This window comes from Melanotaenia boesemani, chromosome 5 (assembly GCF_017639745.1).
Source record: "Melanotaenia boesemani isolate fMelBoe1 chromosome 5, fMelBoe1.pri, whole genome shotgun sequence".
NCBI lineage: Eukaryota > Metazoa > Chordata > Actinopteri > Atheriniformes > Melanotaeniidae > Melanotaenia > Melanotaenia boesemani.
The window spans coordinates 25804174-25822596 of record NC_055686.1 but is presented as its reverse complement, the minus strand read 5'-3'; the positions used below and the strand labels follow the sequence as shown (position 1 = coordinate 25822596).

The 18423-nt window shown below is 39.4% G+C and overlaps 1 protein-coding gene across 1 annotated transcript in view; it reads left to right on the top strand.

The window, feature by feature from the left end:
* The window catches only part of LOC121639283 (Fc receptor-like protein 5), a 51911-nt gene extending 50364 nt beyond the window's left edge, over window positions 1-1547 (top strand). Inside the window, exons 13-16 of the mRNA XM_041984443.1 lie at window positions 203-265; window positions 366-425; window positions 714-779; window positions 1069-1547. Of these exons, the coding sequence (XP_041840377.1) occupies window positions 203-265; window positions 366-425; window positions 714-779; window positions 1069-1154 (275 nt within the window). The 3' untranslated portion in view covers window positions 1155-1547. The remainder of the gene's footprint in view (window positions 1-202; window positions 266-365; window positions 426-713; window positions 780-1068) is intronic.
* The last annotated feature ends 16876 nt before the right edge of the window (window positions 1548-18423 follow it).

The window sequence follows — 18423 nt, the reverse complement described above, 5'->3', positions numbered from 1 at the left end:
AAACAATATTTTTATAGAATATTCCATGTTTGTTCCAATCATGGAATAACCATTATCTTCTCTTTATTCTCTTTTATTTCCAGTAGATGATGTTTGTCTCTATGAGTCTATCAAACCCACTGAAAGGAAATAAAATGTAAAAATGATGTGATTTCAGAAAACTTGTAACAAGTGACTGATGTGGAATTATGAAATGTTTCAGATGCAGATGAATCCAGAGATGGCACATACTCTCTTATTGAACTGAAACATTTTGGGAAAAAGAGTGAGTTACACCAACACACACACTGTTTAAAGGAGGAAAAACAGCTCTGAAGGTTTTGACCTTCGTGTGTTTTAGTGGATGAATGTGAGTGTGTTAACAGGGAGGCGTCATGAACCAGAGGAGAGTTGTGTTTACTCTGAAGTGAAGACAGGAACTGCAGGTACAGTCAGTCAATCAATATTATTTCTTCTACTTTCTTATTACACATGTGTATACACACCTATAACACAGTAACGCTGCTCCATGTAACGTCAACATTAGAGATTTTTTCCTTTTCTTGTTCTTGTTCTAAGTTTTTCTGTTTTCTTTTTCTGCTACTGTTGTTTTGCGCTTCATCATCTACACAGTTTCTCTGTAAATACTGTCAGTCATTTACATTAAACAATAATAATAATAATGAACGTTTAACATTATTGTTGCATGTCTGCTAACATGTATCTGGTTTTAGAGTCCACTCCAGTGTACGCTGAAATCAACCATGAGAATAAAGGAAAAGGCAAGAGAAAAAACAAAAGTACGTAAACTCTATGCATTTACCTGCATTTCTTATTTTCCCTGAAGTTTATTTTGGGTCATTCACAGCATGTAATTCATCAAATAATCTCAAAATTGTACCTTTTAAAATCCTCCTCATTTGACATGTTGCATGTATTAATTAACAGTCTGCAGGTAACTGGTGAAGGACAATAAAACATTTTATAGATTATTATTCCTTTTATATAAAGAAATTATATTAAGTCCATTTTAAGTCTTAAAGATGATTTTACAGGCAAAAATGTGACTCAGATAATCTCCGTTCACAGGAAAGTGGAGTCCTGCAGCAGGTGATGCAGCAGTTTATTCTGAGGTCGGATTAGGAGCAGCTCTGGATAACAATGCTGCCATGTAGGCTGCATGCTGTGCTGCTTTATTCAGGAAAACACAAGACTGAAGAAAACTCAGTAACATGCAGACGTCTTAGATAACCTCATTTGTTCTTCTTTTGTGGTTCTTAGTCTGTGAAGAGAAGCGAAGCAGCAAAGAGAATCATTGTATGAAACTGCTGTTTGTAACTCTGTTATCCAAATATCAGACATGTTCAGTAGCTTCTGTTTTTATGATGCAACATTTTATTTATCCTCTTTATTTAAGCTCAAAGCTCAAGCTGCTCATTGTTTATCATTTAGGCACTTAGTTACATTTTAATGTGTAAATGGAGCAAAAGATAAAAGTAAAATATACTTTGTTATATCTGCATTGTAGCTTTAAGTTTTTAAAATATATTTTTTGAGAAATTATATGAAATTATATGATTCCATACATTTTTTTAAACCTGGATGGAGTTTAAATGTTTTAATATATTTTTTTATGATTAATTTTTATGATAACTTCAAACTTTGTTTAGCAGAAAAATGCAAAATTGTTTTTATGAACTTTTTACGTGTGTGTTGTTGTGTTTCGTATTTGCAAAATATAATAATAAAAACCAAAAATGAATAATTTGTTCTTTTATTTAAAAGATTAAGATACATGATGAGTTCAGATCACTGAGGATTTTAAAGTGTTGCAGCTGTAATAACTTTATTTTATTTATTATATTCTAAAATTATATTGTAAAATTAGCTGAGGACACGCCGTCGTTAGCCTTCTTGATGGTGGTGAGACAGCACACGGGCAGGTTGTGGATGATTTTGTGAGCTGGTGTGAAAACTCCTTCCTCCATATAAATGTGTCCAAAACCAAAGATATGGTTACTGATTTTAGAAAGTCTCCGTCAAACCCCCCGTCTACTTTTATTAAAGCAGCTGTCATCGAGGAGGTAGACAGTTATAAATATTTGGGTTCTTGACAATAAATTATGTTTTGAGTCTCACATTGACATCACCTCAAAAATGTTTTATAAGAGGTTATTCTTTATAAGAAAGATGAGGTCTTTTAATATTTGCACTAAAATGTTGTCTCTTTTTTATAAAAGTGTAATTGAATGGGTTTTATCTTTTTCTATCATTGCTTGGTTCGGGAGCCTTAGTTTGGCAAATAAAAGCCGTTTGGGTCGTTTAGTGAAAGCTGCTGGCAAAGTTTCTGGATCCCAGCAGGAGGGCCTTTTGGCCATTTTTAACAAAAACATGGTGAGGAAAGCTCGTTCTATATTAAACTGCCCGAACCACCCTCTCCAGAATGAGTTTATTTTATTACCTCCGGGCCTCTTTTGGGAGGACAAAGAGACCTAAAGTGTCGTTTGTCCCTCCTGCTGTTCATCTACTTAACAGTAATGGCCTAAAGTGGCAGAGTTCTTCTATTTGTTTTTAGCTGTGATTGTATTTAACTTATTTTAAGCTCATTCATTGTTTTGACGTGTGTGAATCTCTTTGTTGACATATGCCATTGGTTCTGATTTTGTTTTTTGATGTTTGATGTGATGTCTGTCCTGTGTGTGTGTGTGTGTGTGTGTGTGTGTGTGTGTGTGTGTGTGTGTGTGTGTCCTGGCTGCAAAATCAATTTCCCTCTGGGGACAATAAAGGATTTGAATTTAATTTGAATTGAATTGAATTATTTCTAATAATGAATTATTTTACTGTATTTGTTCTATGACAGTCACATGACACATATCACACTCCCACCTCTGACTTTTTCATCATTTGTTCTAATTAAGTTCAACATGTGAAGTTTCACGTGTTCAGAATGTTGCTTTGTTTTCTTTTTCCTGCAGTTTAACTCTTCTCACCAAAGATCAGACATTTTTAGTTTTGTTGTACTTCAGATGATCTCAGTGTAAATGGTTTAGATGCCATATGTTTATTTTAAAACTCAGACTGAAGCATTACCATTTAAAAAGGTTCAACTAGTCAAGTTTAATCAGGTTTTATTGTGTGTGAAGAACACCCTCGATGAGATTATATGATGAGTTAAAAACTTAAATGTGACATGTGGCTTTTGTTTTAGATGTCAGTATGCTGTATGCACAGGTGCACAGGAAAAACAAAAGCAAGTAAAGTCTCCGCCCACCTGCTGCTGCACCTGTTGTAACCTGTACCTGTTGTTCAGCCTTTGTCCAAGACAGATATTCATATTACTGAACAATCACTGCAACATCCAACTCATTTTTATAATGTAGAACTTGTTTTCTCTTCTGTTTTCAACATGCATTTAAGATTTTACCAGAGAAATTAGTGTAAAATTAGGATGTTACTTGCAAACTAACTAAACAAACTAACTAATAATCTCATTATTTACAGGAAAATCAGCTCCTGCAGCTGATGAGATGATTTATTCAGGAGTTACATCAAGAAAAAAAATTAGTCCCTCAGTGAGGAAATTGCTTTGTTGCAACAGTACAGGTGCAGTAAGCAGAAGTAGGTGATATATAAAAAAAGAACACACACACACACACAGACTATACACACACTGTGTATAATAACACAGAATCACAAACTCAAACCTGTATAAAATTATAACAAAGTTCTATAAAACTCCGATAAGTTGACTCATCAGATACTGCGCTCACTCTGCAGCATATTCTTACCATATTAATAAAAAATGTAGCTTTAAACTTTCCCGCTGAGCTTTATAGTTTAGGTAAGTTGATTTTCCAGATTTCTTACTGTGCAGATTTTCTATTTATTGCCAATATTAATTCTCAAAATTGAGATGTTAACAATACTTTTACTTTTACTTTACATCATCTTAACTGCAGAAAAGGGTGAGATGCATTACGAGTGTTTTACATCACTTATTTAACAACATACAGTACATTCTAACTCAGTTTGCTTTAAATATAACGTGAGGTTCTTATAGGTTTGCTTAGGTTTGCCATTTCAAAACAGAAATTGAATTTAAGAAGTCATACCATTTTTATATAATGTCACCAACAATTTAAGAATTTACAACATACACAAAGAAATAATTTACTGCAACCTGCATGTCTCCTATAACAATATCAGCAACTTTATCAACAAGTCTAGTAGCAACACTTTCTGTCAAGGTGCTCACACTTTGCTTCATTCTTCTTTTCAGACCTCAGCACATGAAAGTGTTTACTCCAGGCATCATTTCAGCACTCCAGGGGGCCAGTTGCTCATAAAATATGTTGCATTTCTTTGCATAGCGATATGTGGAGGTGGTGGCTTATGCTATTAAAGTTAACATCTGATGTTGTCAAAGGCACCGTTGGAGAAGTGGAGTGAAAGCTGTCAGATGAGGAGCTGAAGGTCATTTTTAGAGTCTACCAAGATTAGCTTTTGAAAAAATTAGAAAACAGAATGTTGTTATTTGCTTATGCCATTGCTACTTGTATGGATTAAATAAATTTTGACTGTGATATCATGCTTGTTGTAACCATCTTTCAGGGGCCACTGCAACATTAAAAAGTGAAGAGTCCACGTATCTCCATATAATATAGCTTCCAACTCAGGAAGTAAAGACGTCATTAGTTTCTCTGTGTTTATATCATCTAAACATAAGTTCACATATCATTCGGGGTTCATATGGAATCCTGTATTGGAAGCAAGTCAGGTATATAACTGTCGGAAAGTCTATTATGTTTCTAGCTATTTTATTGTGAAGCTTGCATGTTACTGGCGTTACTTCCTTTTCCGGTGTGTATCCTTACTGAGACTGACACCGCAAGCTACAACACGGTCACCCGCCGCGTGCGTACATGAATAAGAAGTAAGGTTTAACACATATTATTATGCTAATATTGTCCAGAATGTGTGTAAGCATTGTATCAGCGAGTATTTGGTTTGTGTGCCTAGCCGCATTGTATGCAATCCATTCCCTACGAAGCAATGTAGTGTAATTTGCTGCCGCGGTTCATGCGTCCTCCACGTGTTGAGAGCCTGCAGTGCAATTGCGGGCTGCACCCACTAGATGGAGCCAGAAACCGCTAAATTAGTCTAACCCCGCCAACTTGTGTTATTGATCCTTTGACTGGATTATGGTTAATTCATGGTTCAGCTGAGATATTGGGGCTAAGTTACAATATTACCAGTCAGAATATGTATAGTATTTATTATTTGCTATGCAAGTTTGTACAATTGTATAGCAACATTAATATTATTTATACTTTGTTTCTTTCACAGGCCACACACACACACACGCCTAACACACATGTTTACTGCACTCATCCACCCACAAATAAACACAGACATCCTGTTACCCAACTACAATAAAGAAGTTGAAGGAGCTGTCTTCTCTGTGCCCTTCTCTCTGACCGGAGCTCTGTCGAAAGGGAATTACCAACCCAGCAACATACACATCCACTTCAGAGTGTCCTACTCTATCACAATAACACACTTGCAGGTATCAGCAGCTAATCTAAGCTTTGTAATACAGTTAGCCTTGTGTCCATAATGAAGACAACAACACTATTACAATGTCCTCAAAAAGTAACTTGTGTACACATTTTTATTCATGTGACAGGGCTGTACAGTGTGACATGTATATTGTAAGATGAATGACAATCAGTCTGAAATTAAATGGATGAATGTAACAATAGTTACATGAATATAATGTGGGGTATGACAGGTTTATAGAGGTTAGTAGGCTTGGGTAATGAGGCATTTTATGAAGCACTGTAGGTGGGTTTGTCTGATTCACAAAATACAGTGAAATGTGCATATTTTAAACATCAACTTCTTTTGCCCAGAAGAGCACAGATTTATTAAACAAGTATATTTTGACTTACACAAAGTCACAAGAGTGATACACAACCTTGTACATATATATTACATGGAAATGCAAGAACTCAACATATTTATTTTCTATTTAAACAGACTTTTTAGGAACCCTGCAGGTCTGTCTTGAGTGACAGCTGTAGGCTGGGGGTGATGCTTGGTCTTTGTAGGGGCTCTCAAAGGTTTACATGGCTGACAAAAATCATACGTTGACTTCTTCATCACTTTCATATTCTTTACTCTTTCCAGTGCCTACAGAGGTGCTGTGTAATTGACACTAAAATACATTAGTTATCAAATTAATTTACATAAGCTGCTCTGGTGCATTGTGGAAGTAATTTTAATGCATATGGCAATTGATCATATTTACTCATATAACAATCACAAGTGTAATCATTCTTTTATTCATACGATACATTTATTCATTTATTACCCTCAATTACATTTCATAATGTGTAATTTCCTTATATAGAACATTGAAGTTATTATTCTCCTGCTGTGTTCTTGTGTGAGGTCAGGCTGACCACTTTTCTTCCAGACTCGTGATATGGGGAAAGGTTGAGACTGATGGGCAGCTGCTAGATATGAACAGTTGTTTAGAAAATAGCAGCCTGTTTGGGCGAGACAATAAGAGAGCGGCGCCTCACAGTCTCTCCTTTTATCAGTTTAGAGCAGTCATACTCATTGCGCGGCTCAGGAGCCACATGCGGCTCGTCATGCTTTGATTGGTGGCTCGAATGGTAGCTTATAAAAGGCATAACACAGTCAGTACATTTTCTTTAAATGTGCCACATAAATATACAATATTAGAGACAGAATATTAGACTACAAACAGTCATTATATTCTTCCTCCAGCCACAACTAATGTTTCCAAAAGGGGGTAACTGTCAAATCTGGCAACGCAGCACGCTAATGTCATTGTTTATAACAGCGGTGCACTTGACTGCTGTAAGCTACGTGCTGCAAGGTTAACAGCAAAATCTTATCCACAGGACAACTTCATCTGCTGAATGTTTGACAGAGGTAACTTTTGAGATTACATGGATTTTAGCACGGGCAAAAAAAAAAAAAAACATTCTCAGACGCTGAAATAGTACAAGATTGCTTTTTGGCGTCAGCAGAGATATTGTTTGCAGACGTTGACAACAAGGACACGATTCTTAAACAAATAAAAGAATTACAGTTGTCTGATTTAACTGTCACGGACCCAGAGATAGGACTGAAAGTATCAGAGCTCCAGAGATTGGGTAAAAAGTGGTTTATTGAACAATAAGAATGTGCAATTGTGTTCAATACGGTCTCGCACGGTCAGCTCTTCTGTGGGGTATGAGAACAGGTGTAAGTAGGCAGAAAGTCAGTGGCAATGATGTGGGATAATATTACTCCACGTACCAGGTGTAGTTGGGTGGTCGGGGAGAACGGGAAAAGCAGGACCGGAAGATTCAGCAAGGAGTCCGCTGGGGTGGGTTGATAACTGCTGAGTAGAGAACAGGTTAGTGAGGGAATAACTTGGCGGGGTCAGGGAATCCAAATGACAGAAGCGGGGGCTTCTGAAAATCTCCGTCGAGGCAGAGAAGATAAGTCCGTGATCCAGAACCCAAATCCAGTATACGGTCCTGAGGTCAGTAATCCAAGAATCCAACAACAAACAAATCAGCGTTACCAGACAGGGGGCAGGCAGAGACGAAAATCCAGGTCCAGAACAACAAGGTCAAACGGCAGGCAGACAGAATTAAAGGCTGGATACGTGCAGGGAAGAACCAAGACGATCTGGCGGAGAGAAGCTGTCACAGGCAGGTATTTAAAGAGCGCTGTACAGGTGAAGCGCATCAACAATCAGTGTGGGGAAAGAGGGTGCATTCAGGGAAGCTGGGAAGTCCGATCCTTATCAGACGAACCATGACATTTAACAATAATGAGACGGGTGGAAGACATTGGAAAAGACATACGTGACCAACTGTTGGCTGATCTATGTTTCAGCATAGCAGTGGATTCCCAAAAGAAATCTCTTTTCGAGAGGAAATGTTGTGCCTACTACCACTTTTTGGCCAAACAAGAGGAGAGGATATTCTGAATGCATTTTTGGTATTTTTTGAGGAAAAAGCCATCAGCTGGTCCAAACTTTCAAGTGTGTGTACTGATGGTGCCCCAAGCATGCGAGGAAAAGAAAAGGGTCTTGTTGGCCTCATGAATAAAAGAGATGATATACCCAATTTTACCAATTTCCACTGCATCATCCATCAAGAGTCATTGGTATCAAAGCTTAGAAACAAGGAATTTCAAAATGTGATGCAAAAGGTTGTGCATGTTGTCAATTATATTGTATCAAGAGCACTAAACCACAGACAGTTCAGGCAGTTAATTGAAGACTATGACACAGAGTACAGAGATTTAGTGATGCACAGTGAAGTAAGATGGTTGTCCTGTGGAAAGGTGCTGGAGCGATTTCTAAGCCTCCTTCCTGAAATTTGCACTTTCTTGGACAGCAAGGGGAAACACCAGCCAGAGTTGAAAGACCCAGATTGGATCGTGCAGCTGGCCCTCCTTACAGACATCACATGTCACCTGAACACTCTCAACTTGCAGCTCCAAGGGAGAGACAAGCTTCCCAGTGACACGGTGAAGGTAATCAGAGCATCCCAAAACAAAATAACTGCTCTGTGGATACCTGACAGAGAACTCATCCACTTCCCAAAACTCAGAGCAACAACCACTAGTGACCCATCTCTGCAGCAGCACTTCAGCTACACAGGTTTTGTTGAAGTTTTGGAGGAGCTGAAGGCTGAGTTTGAATCCAGATTCAGTGATGTGAGTAAACAAGGAGATTTTCAATTTTATTGAAAACCCCTTCCATGTGGATATCTCCACTCTTACTCCAACCATCATGCAGCTCTGCAGTGAAATAATTGAGATGCAAACAATTGACATTCTCCAAGTTGAGCTCAGAGCAGGTGTTGGCCACTTCTGGAGTTTGATTTCTGAAGCAGACTTTCCCACTCTAAAACCACTTGTACAGAAAGTGATGTCTTTCTTTATGAGCACATACACCTGTGAGGCAACATTTTCAACCATGAACACTATCAAGAGGAAACAGAAACCGGCTGACCCATGCTCATCTTGAATAGGCCTGTCGCGATAAGCAATAAGTCAATTAATTGACCGATAAGAAAATAAGAGCACGATAAGTTTGCCGGCCGCGATAATTTTTTTTCGTCCCCCCTTTACCATAGACTGTGTATGACAATAGGTTTCACTATGAAGTATTTCGACTAAACGCTCTGGTTTCTTGCGGAGTGATCTCTCTAGTGTCACACTTGACTGCAGCATGTTGCAGCACGAGCCGGTAAGCCGCATTTGTTTTGCACGGCTGCCAACACGCAATGGCCGTGAGACTTGCGTATTTAAGTGGCTTCTCACGCTCTCGCGCTAAACCTCCGATTCTCATGCTGAAATATGTAAATAATAGATGCAAGCATCTCCTCTTTTATTGTTTCGCTGCTTCCCACATGTAAGCAGAACACACACATTCTAGCTTACGACGTCAGTACAAAGCCCCCACTTCCTGGTCTACCGTAATAACCCCTGTAATCCGCAGGCACATTACGCAAATAGAATCAGCCTATATACTACCGTATATGACAAAATACACATTAAGAGCAATGCCGGCTAATCGAGAGGTTTGGGAGGATTCCCAGTGGGCCGCATAACTTTTGGGCCGGTGTCCCGGCGTATGTGAAAAAGGCGCTTTTATTTATTTAGTTTATTGACCTTTGAAAATGTGTACTTGCATTATTACGGCATATGTCACTATATTAGTTGAGAATGGTCTCAAAATGACACATTAGCGCTCTGCGCAATATTATCGTTTATCGCGATAATTTCTGAGAAAATTTATCGTACAGCTAAATTTGTTATCGTGACAGGCCTAATCTTGAATGCCTTACTGTGATTGCAACAACAAACTACAAATACAACATGAAGAAAGTCAAGGACATGCATTCCAGCTTCCGTTCATCCCAGTATTAAGGTAAATATGGTCTTACTTGAAAGTGTATTGGTTGTGTTGTTTCTTCTTTTTGTGGGATGATGAAAAAGGGGCTCTCCTCTTGACTTTGCTCTGCCAATGCGGCTCTTGTGAAAAAAATAGTGAAGATCACTGGTTTAGAGATTGGCCTTCAGCTTGGATCAGGTTGAATAAAACTGATTCCTAAAATGTAGCAAAGCAGAGTCCTCTTGTCGGCTTCTGGGGTCAGCAAGAACTTGTAAGTATTATCTGTATTTTATACTTCTCCTGTAATAAACCTTATATACTTTTACTCATCCCAGACTCTTGGTAATTTCTTCTACAACAGCATTAGTAAAGTTAAGTAAAGTAGAATGTGTGTCATTCCACAGATTGTTGGTTTAACAAAGACATTTAATCATACTTAAAGAGAGGTGACAAAAAACTTGGGAGCTGTTTTTGGCTCTGGAGTCCCAAGCTATTTTGGTGTATATATATATATATATATATATATATATATATATATATATATATATATATGGGGCTGTATATTAATTTCACTGCTAATGTTTTCACCCAGCCGACAGAAGCTAAGTACCCCCCCCCCCCATGAAAGCTGGGGATAGAGTCTGTAAGAAGTCTCCAGGTTTGATCTTATCTTGTACGTATCTGTGCCTCTGTCACACTGGCATACCTAAATGATTATAGCTCAGAGGCATTAAACATCACGAAATGTTTCACGAGACTGCTGCAAAATCAGACAACAAAAATATATATATTTTGATCCCAGAGTAGGGAAAATAACGTGTCAAAGCAGGTCACAGGACATTACAATGTGCAAAGAACATTAGGAAGCTGGGGCACCGAAAAGGGGGTGTAAATCCTAAAGTTTTTTTTTTTCTTTTATTCTTTCTTTTCACAATGACCATAAACACAATCAGAAAATATTCTGTTCTATTATACTGATTGAAGGATATACTGATTGAAGGAATGCAACAGTCTTTTCATTTGAGCAAAATAAACTTAAACAATTATCAAATAAAGCAGATAAATCTACATTATTTTAAGGTGACAGTTTTTTTTTAACATGTTACAATAAATTTAGTGATTTAGATCTTGACAAAAGTAAAGTTTGTAAATACAGATTTCTCAATCACTTTAGTTAAAGACAAGTGAACGCAGAACCTCCCTGACTTCAGCTTCTGGTATGTTTGTTGGAAATGTAAGGCTGACTTTGACATGATCATATCACAGAGGTCAAAGGATGAAAATGGAGGAAAGAACAGACATGGATGAATTTCAGTTTCATTAAATAAACTACAAGTGGAGATTATGTAGACTGTTACAACCCCTCGGTGACCTAGGGGCAAGAAGGGTAGTAGCAAAACAAGGCCGGAGACAGATACTCACAGTACAATTAATTTATTTACAATAATAATATAAAATATACAAAACAAGGTAGGGTGTCTGTATTAAAGGCACCAAAGGGAAAGAAAGGCACCTCAACAGTATCCGTTTCACAATAACGCCGACCATAAAAGTGTAACTCGTTAAACTAAAAAGCAAAAACCAACTTAAACTGAAAACAGGTAAAGCCCAAAGTGGCAGCTTAACAACAAAAGAAAAACCAATAACACAAAACCAAAAACAAAAGGAGATTTCTTACAAGAGGCATAAAGCAGTCAAATTCACAATTAAAGTCCTCAAATCAGTCCAGTCATACAAATACTAAAACCTAATCCCCCACTGGGTAACAATGTAATCAAACACACACACAGTGCAGTCACAGGACACAGAGAGCGAGTGGAGAGCTGTGCTGTATTCACACACAACTGTCCTGACTGGAGGCATTCCCAGCCTTATATAGCTGAGCAGACTTCCGGGTTGCCTGGCCGAAGAAGCGGAAACGTCATTGTCCAATCCTGATGAAGGAGGGAGGGAGCAAAGCTGAAGGATCCCCGGCCAATCACCTGCAAGCACTGGCACATTCATATTTACATACATGCTCTCCAGCTGACAGGCCTGGGCTGTAACATAGACACTTTTAAATCCAGGTTAAAACATTTCTCATGCGAAAGAAAAATGTTTGCTTTTATTGACAAGATAAAGAAAGAAAGTAACTATAAACATAGTAACCCTCCCTGTTTGTCTGTGCACCTTAGGACAAGGGATCACGCGACATGGAGTAGCCACAGTGCACAATTTATCTGTACATTTATTATGTCTTTGCACATTAACGTCTTTAAAATCTTATGTTTTTAAAGAGAAACGTAGATTATTTAGGTCACTGGCAACATAGACATATTCTATTTTCTAATTTTTAAAGTGGTACAGCAGTGTTACACCAAATTAAAGTAGATTATTTGGACATAATTGTCTGAGTTCATGGTTCGAATTACGGAGGAGCTAAGCGGAGTTCAGTTTTCCTGAAAAGCAGCTGTAATCCCTGAAAACACGCCACAAAGGCAGAATTCTAAAAATGAAAAAGTTCACTTTCAAGTTAAAATAAATTTATTTATTCATGATGTTCCAAATGTTTCTTAATTTAAAAGAAAAGCATTAATTTGTCAGTGTTGTGTGTGTGTGTGTTTATTCATTTATTACATGGAATTTTTACCACCAACGCTGGTGATTCGTTCAGTGTATTTCAGCACCATGGACAGCAGCGTTGTTTGCTCTGTGCTGAGCTGTATAAACAGAGCCACCTTATTCACTGTTATTCATGGTTGATATAAGAACTTTGTGTTCCTATGTGAGATGGTAATGATTATATCAGCTGCATACAGTGCTAGTGGGATGTTTGTGCTAGTAACCCTGTTTTTGACCTCGCTGCCGTGCATGAATATATATATATATATATATATATATATATATATATATATACATGCACTCGACTTCAGGAGTAGTTCTGTAAACCTGAACTTTTTTTTTTACTTATTTACTTTACCTAATTTACTTACTTTATATATTTATTTATTTATTACTCAAAAACCCAGAGGCCATAAGATTCCTAAAATGTTACCTGAATTATGTTCTGAACACTGAGTTGCACCAGACATTTGTCCAGGAATTCACCCATAAAAGGCCTTCATCTTTCAGCTCTCCGAAGAACTGTATCCAGAACTCCATTCCTTCTTTGTGAAGGATCCCCCACCAGCTCTCGATGTGTTGGTTTGAAGTAATGGATGCAGCAATGAAACTCTGACTCCCATATCTGTTGTTGGTATCATGGTGGTGGAGGAAGGTTTGGATGATAATGACATTTTTGTACCTAAATCTGTCATGACTACCCGAGGACATCCACCAGCCTGTTCACTGGCATTAATGAAGTAGCCTCCAACAACACGTGGCTCGCTGCTTGTGTTTGCAGCTTTTAACCAAATTATTTTGTGGGAAAACCCATCAATGCAACAGTTTATGTAGATTTTAATTTGTCATATGAATCTACATGCCAAATATAGTTTGGTCCCTGAGCATAATACTGCCTTCTGTTTAGTCTCCGGGCTTGACGCTGAGCGGATGAGTGTGGATCCAGAGATATGAGGATTTTTCAACCTGATGCCATCCATCAGAAATTTTTTGTGAATACACCTGTAACCATGGAGTCTCCCGGGTCCTTCCAGCTCCTTCTGGATGAAGTGAATGACTTCGCCAATGTCCGCATACTGCTTACGTTTCAATCTGTGCGCCTTCAGCACCTGAATTAAGTGGCATACATAAAATTATATGGATATGGACAGCATCCTGTGCACAGGCTCCTTACTAAAAGCGTACATGCGTCCAAAAGCCCAAAATATATTCAGATTTATAAAAACCTGACGTACGCACAAATGAAAGCAATTTCCTCTTTATAAATCATACCCTTCTTGAATGTTTGCATGAGGGAAATTGGCTTGTATCCCGACCCCTGCACACCCACATTCAATGATTAATTCAGAATACATTATGTATTTAAACAGACCAGCTGATCTGTTGCATTTTAAGCTTAATCGTGACAACCGACAAGACAAGAAAAAATAGTTTGAGGTGCTTGTTGGTGAGGTGGAGGCTCATAAAAACACTTTATTTGGGGTCAAAGTAGTGGAATCACAAATAAATGAAAGGTTGCAGGGATGGCCTGCCCGAGCACAAGTGTGCCCCGGGTGCATGTTGCACCTCGAAGTAGTCAGGTTCTGATGGACGCCGTCCTGCGAACGCAAAGAGACACAATCAGTGCTGTGAAGGAAGTCTGGGATGAACTGCAACAAATCTGAAGTGATGTGTGGTGTTTTATCTGAATTCTTTAGCTCATTAAAATAACTGCATGACACCTTCACGCAGCCTTGGTTCCCATTGAAACTCTTATGTTGGGGAGGGGACTGTGCGTCAGATTCCTCATGGTGAGGGGGTTGGAGGCCAGGTAGAAGAAGAATGGCATTCCTCAGTGTGACGTTGTGCGTGACACTACATGCCATGATTATTCTGCACACCTTTTTGGGATGGTACAGCTGTCTGCCCCCCGATGCAGATTATAACAGAAGAATTATTATTAATTAGGTTTTAATTGTTACAATGTGTATTTACTTACTAAGGAGCAAGCCATCACATGAAACGCCTGCCTGCTGTCTATTACTGACACTGCTGTGTGTCAGGATGAATGAGTCATGTATTGATCCAGACCACTGTGCCACTGAATTTGTAAGAACCATGTTTGAGTCACAAATAACTTATACATTGATTGAATGTACTGTACATGTTTACGGTTCACATAGACAAATTCTTTCTCACTCAGAGCTTTTATAGCAATGTGAGTGCAGTCAATCGTGCTGATTACATTTGGGAAACCAGGCATTGCTGCAAATTGGCTTTTGATCTTGGCCTGTTCTCTCACAGTGTAAGGAAACTTAATGTATGCATGAGTGTCACAGCAGTAATTACAACACACCTTTCTCACAATTAATGCACCAGTAAGTGCAATCACTATATAATTTGAAGATGTACGTATGAAAATACTGTGCTGTAACTCCTAAATGAGTGTGTGATGCAGACTATTGTGTGCCCACGAAGTGTTAATTTTATTTATTTATTTGGGAATGATTTGAGTTTTGTGTGAAATATTTCTTGTGAAATATTCTTAATTTATAGCTGGCAGTCATTCATTAAGACACATGCAGTAACACAAGTTTACCAGTAGGCGGTGCAGGGAGACTATGATCGCTGGTCGCTGGTTCTCCACCGTTTTCCTAGTGAGACAGCAGACAGCCATGAGCAAACTACTTGAGTGAGTGCATAGTGTCATCAAACCCTACTCTCAGAGAGGGGAAACCGGATCCATCCAAGATGAGGCATCTTTCCTGCACTGAGGACATTAATGCTGCTTTCTTGAGTTTGGTTCTCGTTCTGTTTTGAGGATTTGTTTGCTGTTTTTGTTCATTTGTGCGATATAAGGCTGAATCCCATTAAACCCCTTGGCCCTACCCCTCCGTTTTGCGCGTTCACGTGTAGGGGTAGGGGTGTCCCAATTTCTTTTAGGACAGAGGGGTAGGGGTAAGGGGTAGGTCTATATACCCCTTCAAACGAAGATTTTTCAGAGGCCCACTTTAAACGGAGGGGTATGAAAAATTTCCTGTTCTATATGAGAAAGCAAGTGCTTCTACGCACATCACGCTTTCAGATGCAGGGCAACACACACTTGCACAAAAAAAAAGTCACAGAGAAAAAGAGAGTATACCAGCACACACAATTAATTTTAATTGCATGCAAAATTCGTATCCCACATAGGCCTGTCGATAAGCAATAAGTAAATTAATTGCATTGTAACGAAAAAATGAGCGCAACAAGTTTGCCGCCGCGATAGTTTTTATTAGTCCACCCCACATCTTATTTCACCATAGACTGTGTATGAGAACAGGTTTCACTATGGAGTATCTCGACTGAACGCTCTTGAGGAATGATCTCTCTCATGTCATATTTGACAGCAGCATGTTGCAGCACGAGACCGTGGTGAACCACTAACCTGTGTGAGCCGGTACGCTGCATTTGTTTACAGGGCTACTGTCACGCATCGGCTGTGAGACTCATGCATTTGAGTGGCTTCTTACGCTCTCACGCTAAACTTCCGATTTCTCACGCTGGAATACACATCAAGAGCAATGCCGGCTACTGGAGAGGTTCTAGAGGATCCCAGTGGGCCGCATTACTTTTGGGCCGGTGTCCCGGCGTATATGTCAAAAAGACGCAGCGTTGCGTCGCAGCAGCGGTTCACTCACTGCTCATAGATCAGACTGACACGCAGTGATGAGGGAGATATTTCAGCTTCACAAACAGCAACAATGCACAATATATGTTTTCCTAGTTTTTTTTAAATACAGTTGGCAGTTTTGCTGGTTTTCTATGTTTGAGCCCCATGTTTAATATTTTTTAATATATTTATTGTTTTTGTTTTATTTAAAATTGCTTCCAGTTCCAGTGTAAAATGTTCTTTAGTGACTACTGATGACGTATGTGATTGCTGAAGGGATGTCCCAATCCGTAGGGGTTAACTTTTCAGCCATACCCCTTCTTGCTCCTTTTTAAAGGGCAAGGGGCAAGGGGTAGGGGTAAGGGGTGAAATGGGATTGGGCCTAAGAGTTTCGAAGAGTTACAAATGTAGGTGGTTTTGTATCAGATTAAATGTACAAAAGGAGGCAAATATAAGGCTTTGGGTAAACATGCTGAACACAAACAGGTTTTCAAAACACAAATCATTCATTTTTGAGAAATTAAGGCAAATTATTGGGCTACAGTAGATGCTAAATTAAGAGCCATTTGGGAGCCAAAAGAGCTGGCTCTTCCTTGGGAGCTGAGGCAAAAGAGCTGGCTCTCTGAAAAGAGCCAAACCACCCAGCACTATGCCATCAATGGTGGTTTCCTCTACATACATACAACTGCCACTTGCCTGAGCAGGATATTTTCTTTGGGCTTCATGAACGTAGCTTCCATTTTTATTTTCACTGGGATCTGAACCCAGTTTGTTTGTTCCAACAAGTTTCCGCTCCAGTTCTTTTTCTGACTGGCCCAACATTTTAGTAATAGATCAATTTGGAGCCGAAGTTACATTTTCATCCCTTGCTGCTGCAAGAAGTGTCATTGACAACATCAGAGGGAAATCATTTGGAGAAACAATAACAATCAATAAATTATGACTAAGGTTGAAAGAGAGAGATGTCTCCGTTTGTAAGTAGTCAATTTATTTATTTATTTATTTAAAAGAGCCATTTGCAGTTTTACTCAGACTTCTATGGTTAACTAATAGCTGACCAGTGGCGTCGTCAGCCGATTTTTCCGGGGCTTTATCCCTAGGTCTTTTGAGTCTAGCCCCGACAGCAAGACAAATATAAATCTCTGTATATAGATGCTGTTAAACTAAACTGCCGCCCGCTCCACCAGCCGCTCCGCTCCGTTATTTCTCAACAGCCACAGGTTACACACACACACACTCACTCACTCTCACATCCAGAGCACTGCTGGGCTAAGCAGGGCTGGACTGTGGGTTGGGGAATCTGATTAGCCTTGTTGCTAACGTCAAATGGATTTACTGGTGGTCAGATGGGCCGGTATGCAGGGGTACACAGTACTGGTACTTTTAAATGTTATCCCTTAGCATACCGGGAGAGCATGCAGTGCATACTGGGACTTTTAGGCTTTCCTCAGCAGTCTGTATACCCTCCTCTGACCTCAACACAGTTTACAGCTTGTATTTGTTGATTTAAAAGTCGCCTCAAAAGAAATCTGTTGTTTTAACTCACAACGCTTGCTGTACGACGTCACGCCACACTTCCTGTTGTTCACTCGCTTCTGTATTTATATTCAAGTGGATGTGCTTTGGATGAGAGAGGAAAGGTGGAAGAAAAATGATCACGGCTGTAATGTTAGCCTGGCTCCAAAAGGGCTCAAAGAGGACACGTACTGGAGCAGAGTTGAATAATGACAGTAGTACTGCTGAACAGTCATTTACAACACCGGATAAAGAAGGTTGGATGCTGCAAGCTAGCATTCAACGGTGAGGCTGCTGCTACATCAATCTCGTGATGGCGGCGCGTGTGCACGCAGCGGCTCAGGGCTCTCGGCTTTTGTTTGTTTTGTTCGTGTTTTTGTTGTTGCTCCAGTTACTGGAGGCATTAATTCAGTATAGCAGGGCTGAATTAATAAACTTCGGAAGAAACTGCCAACTTTACGCACACCCTGAGCCGGATTTTATACCACCAGAGGTCCTTCGAACCACCACGGCTTTCACCATCCCTCCACTGTGGCCTAGGAGACGGAGAAGACAACGTAAACAAAAGCGGGGTAAGAGGAGCGGGGCGTGTGCTAGGCTAAAAGCCGACCCACACCGACCAGCTCTTCCCAGTCTCTTCCTGACAAATGCTCGGTCACTAGCCAACAAAATCGACGAGATTCGGCTGAGGATCGTCTCACGGAGGATGGACAGCTGTGTGGCCATCATTACGGAAACCTGGCTGGACTGCAATACACCCAACACC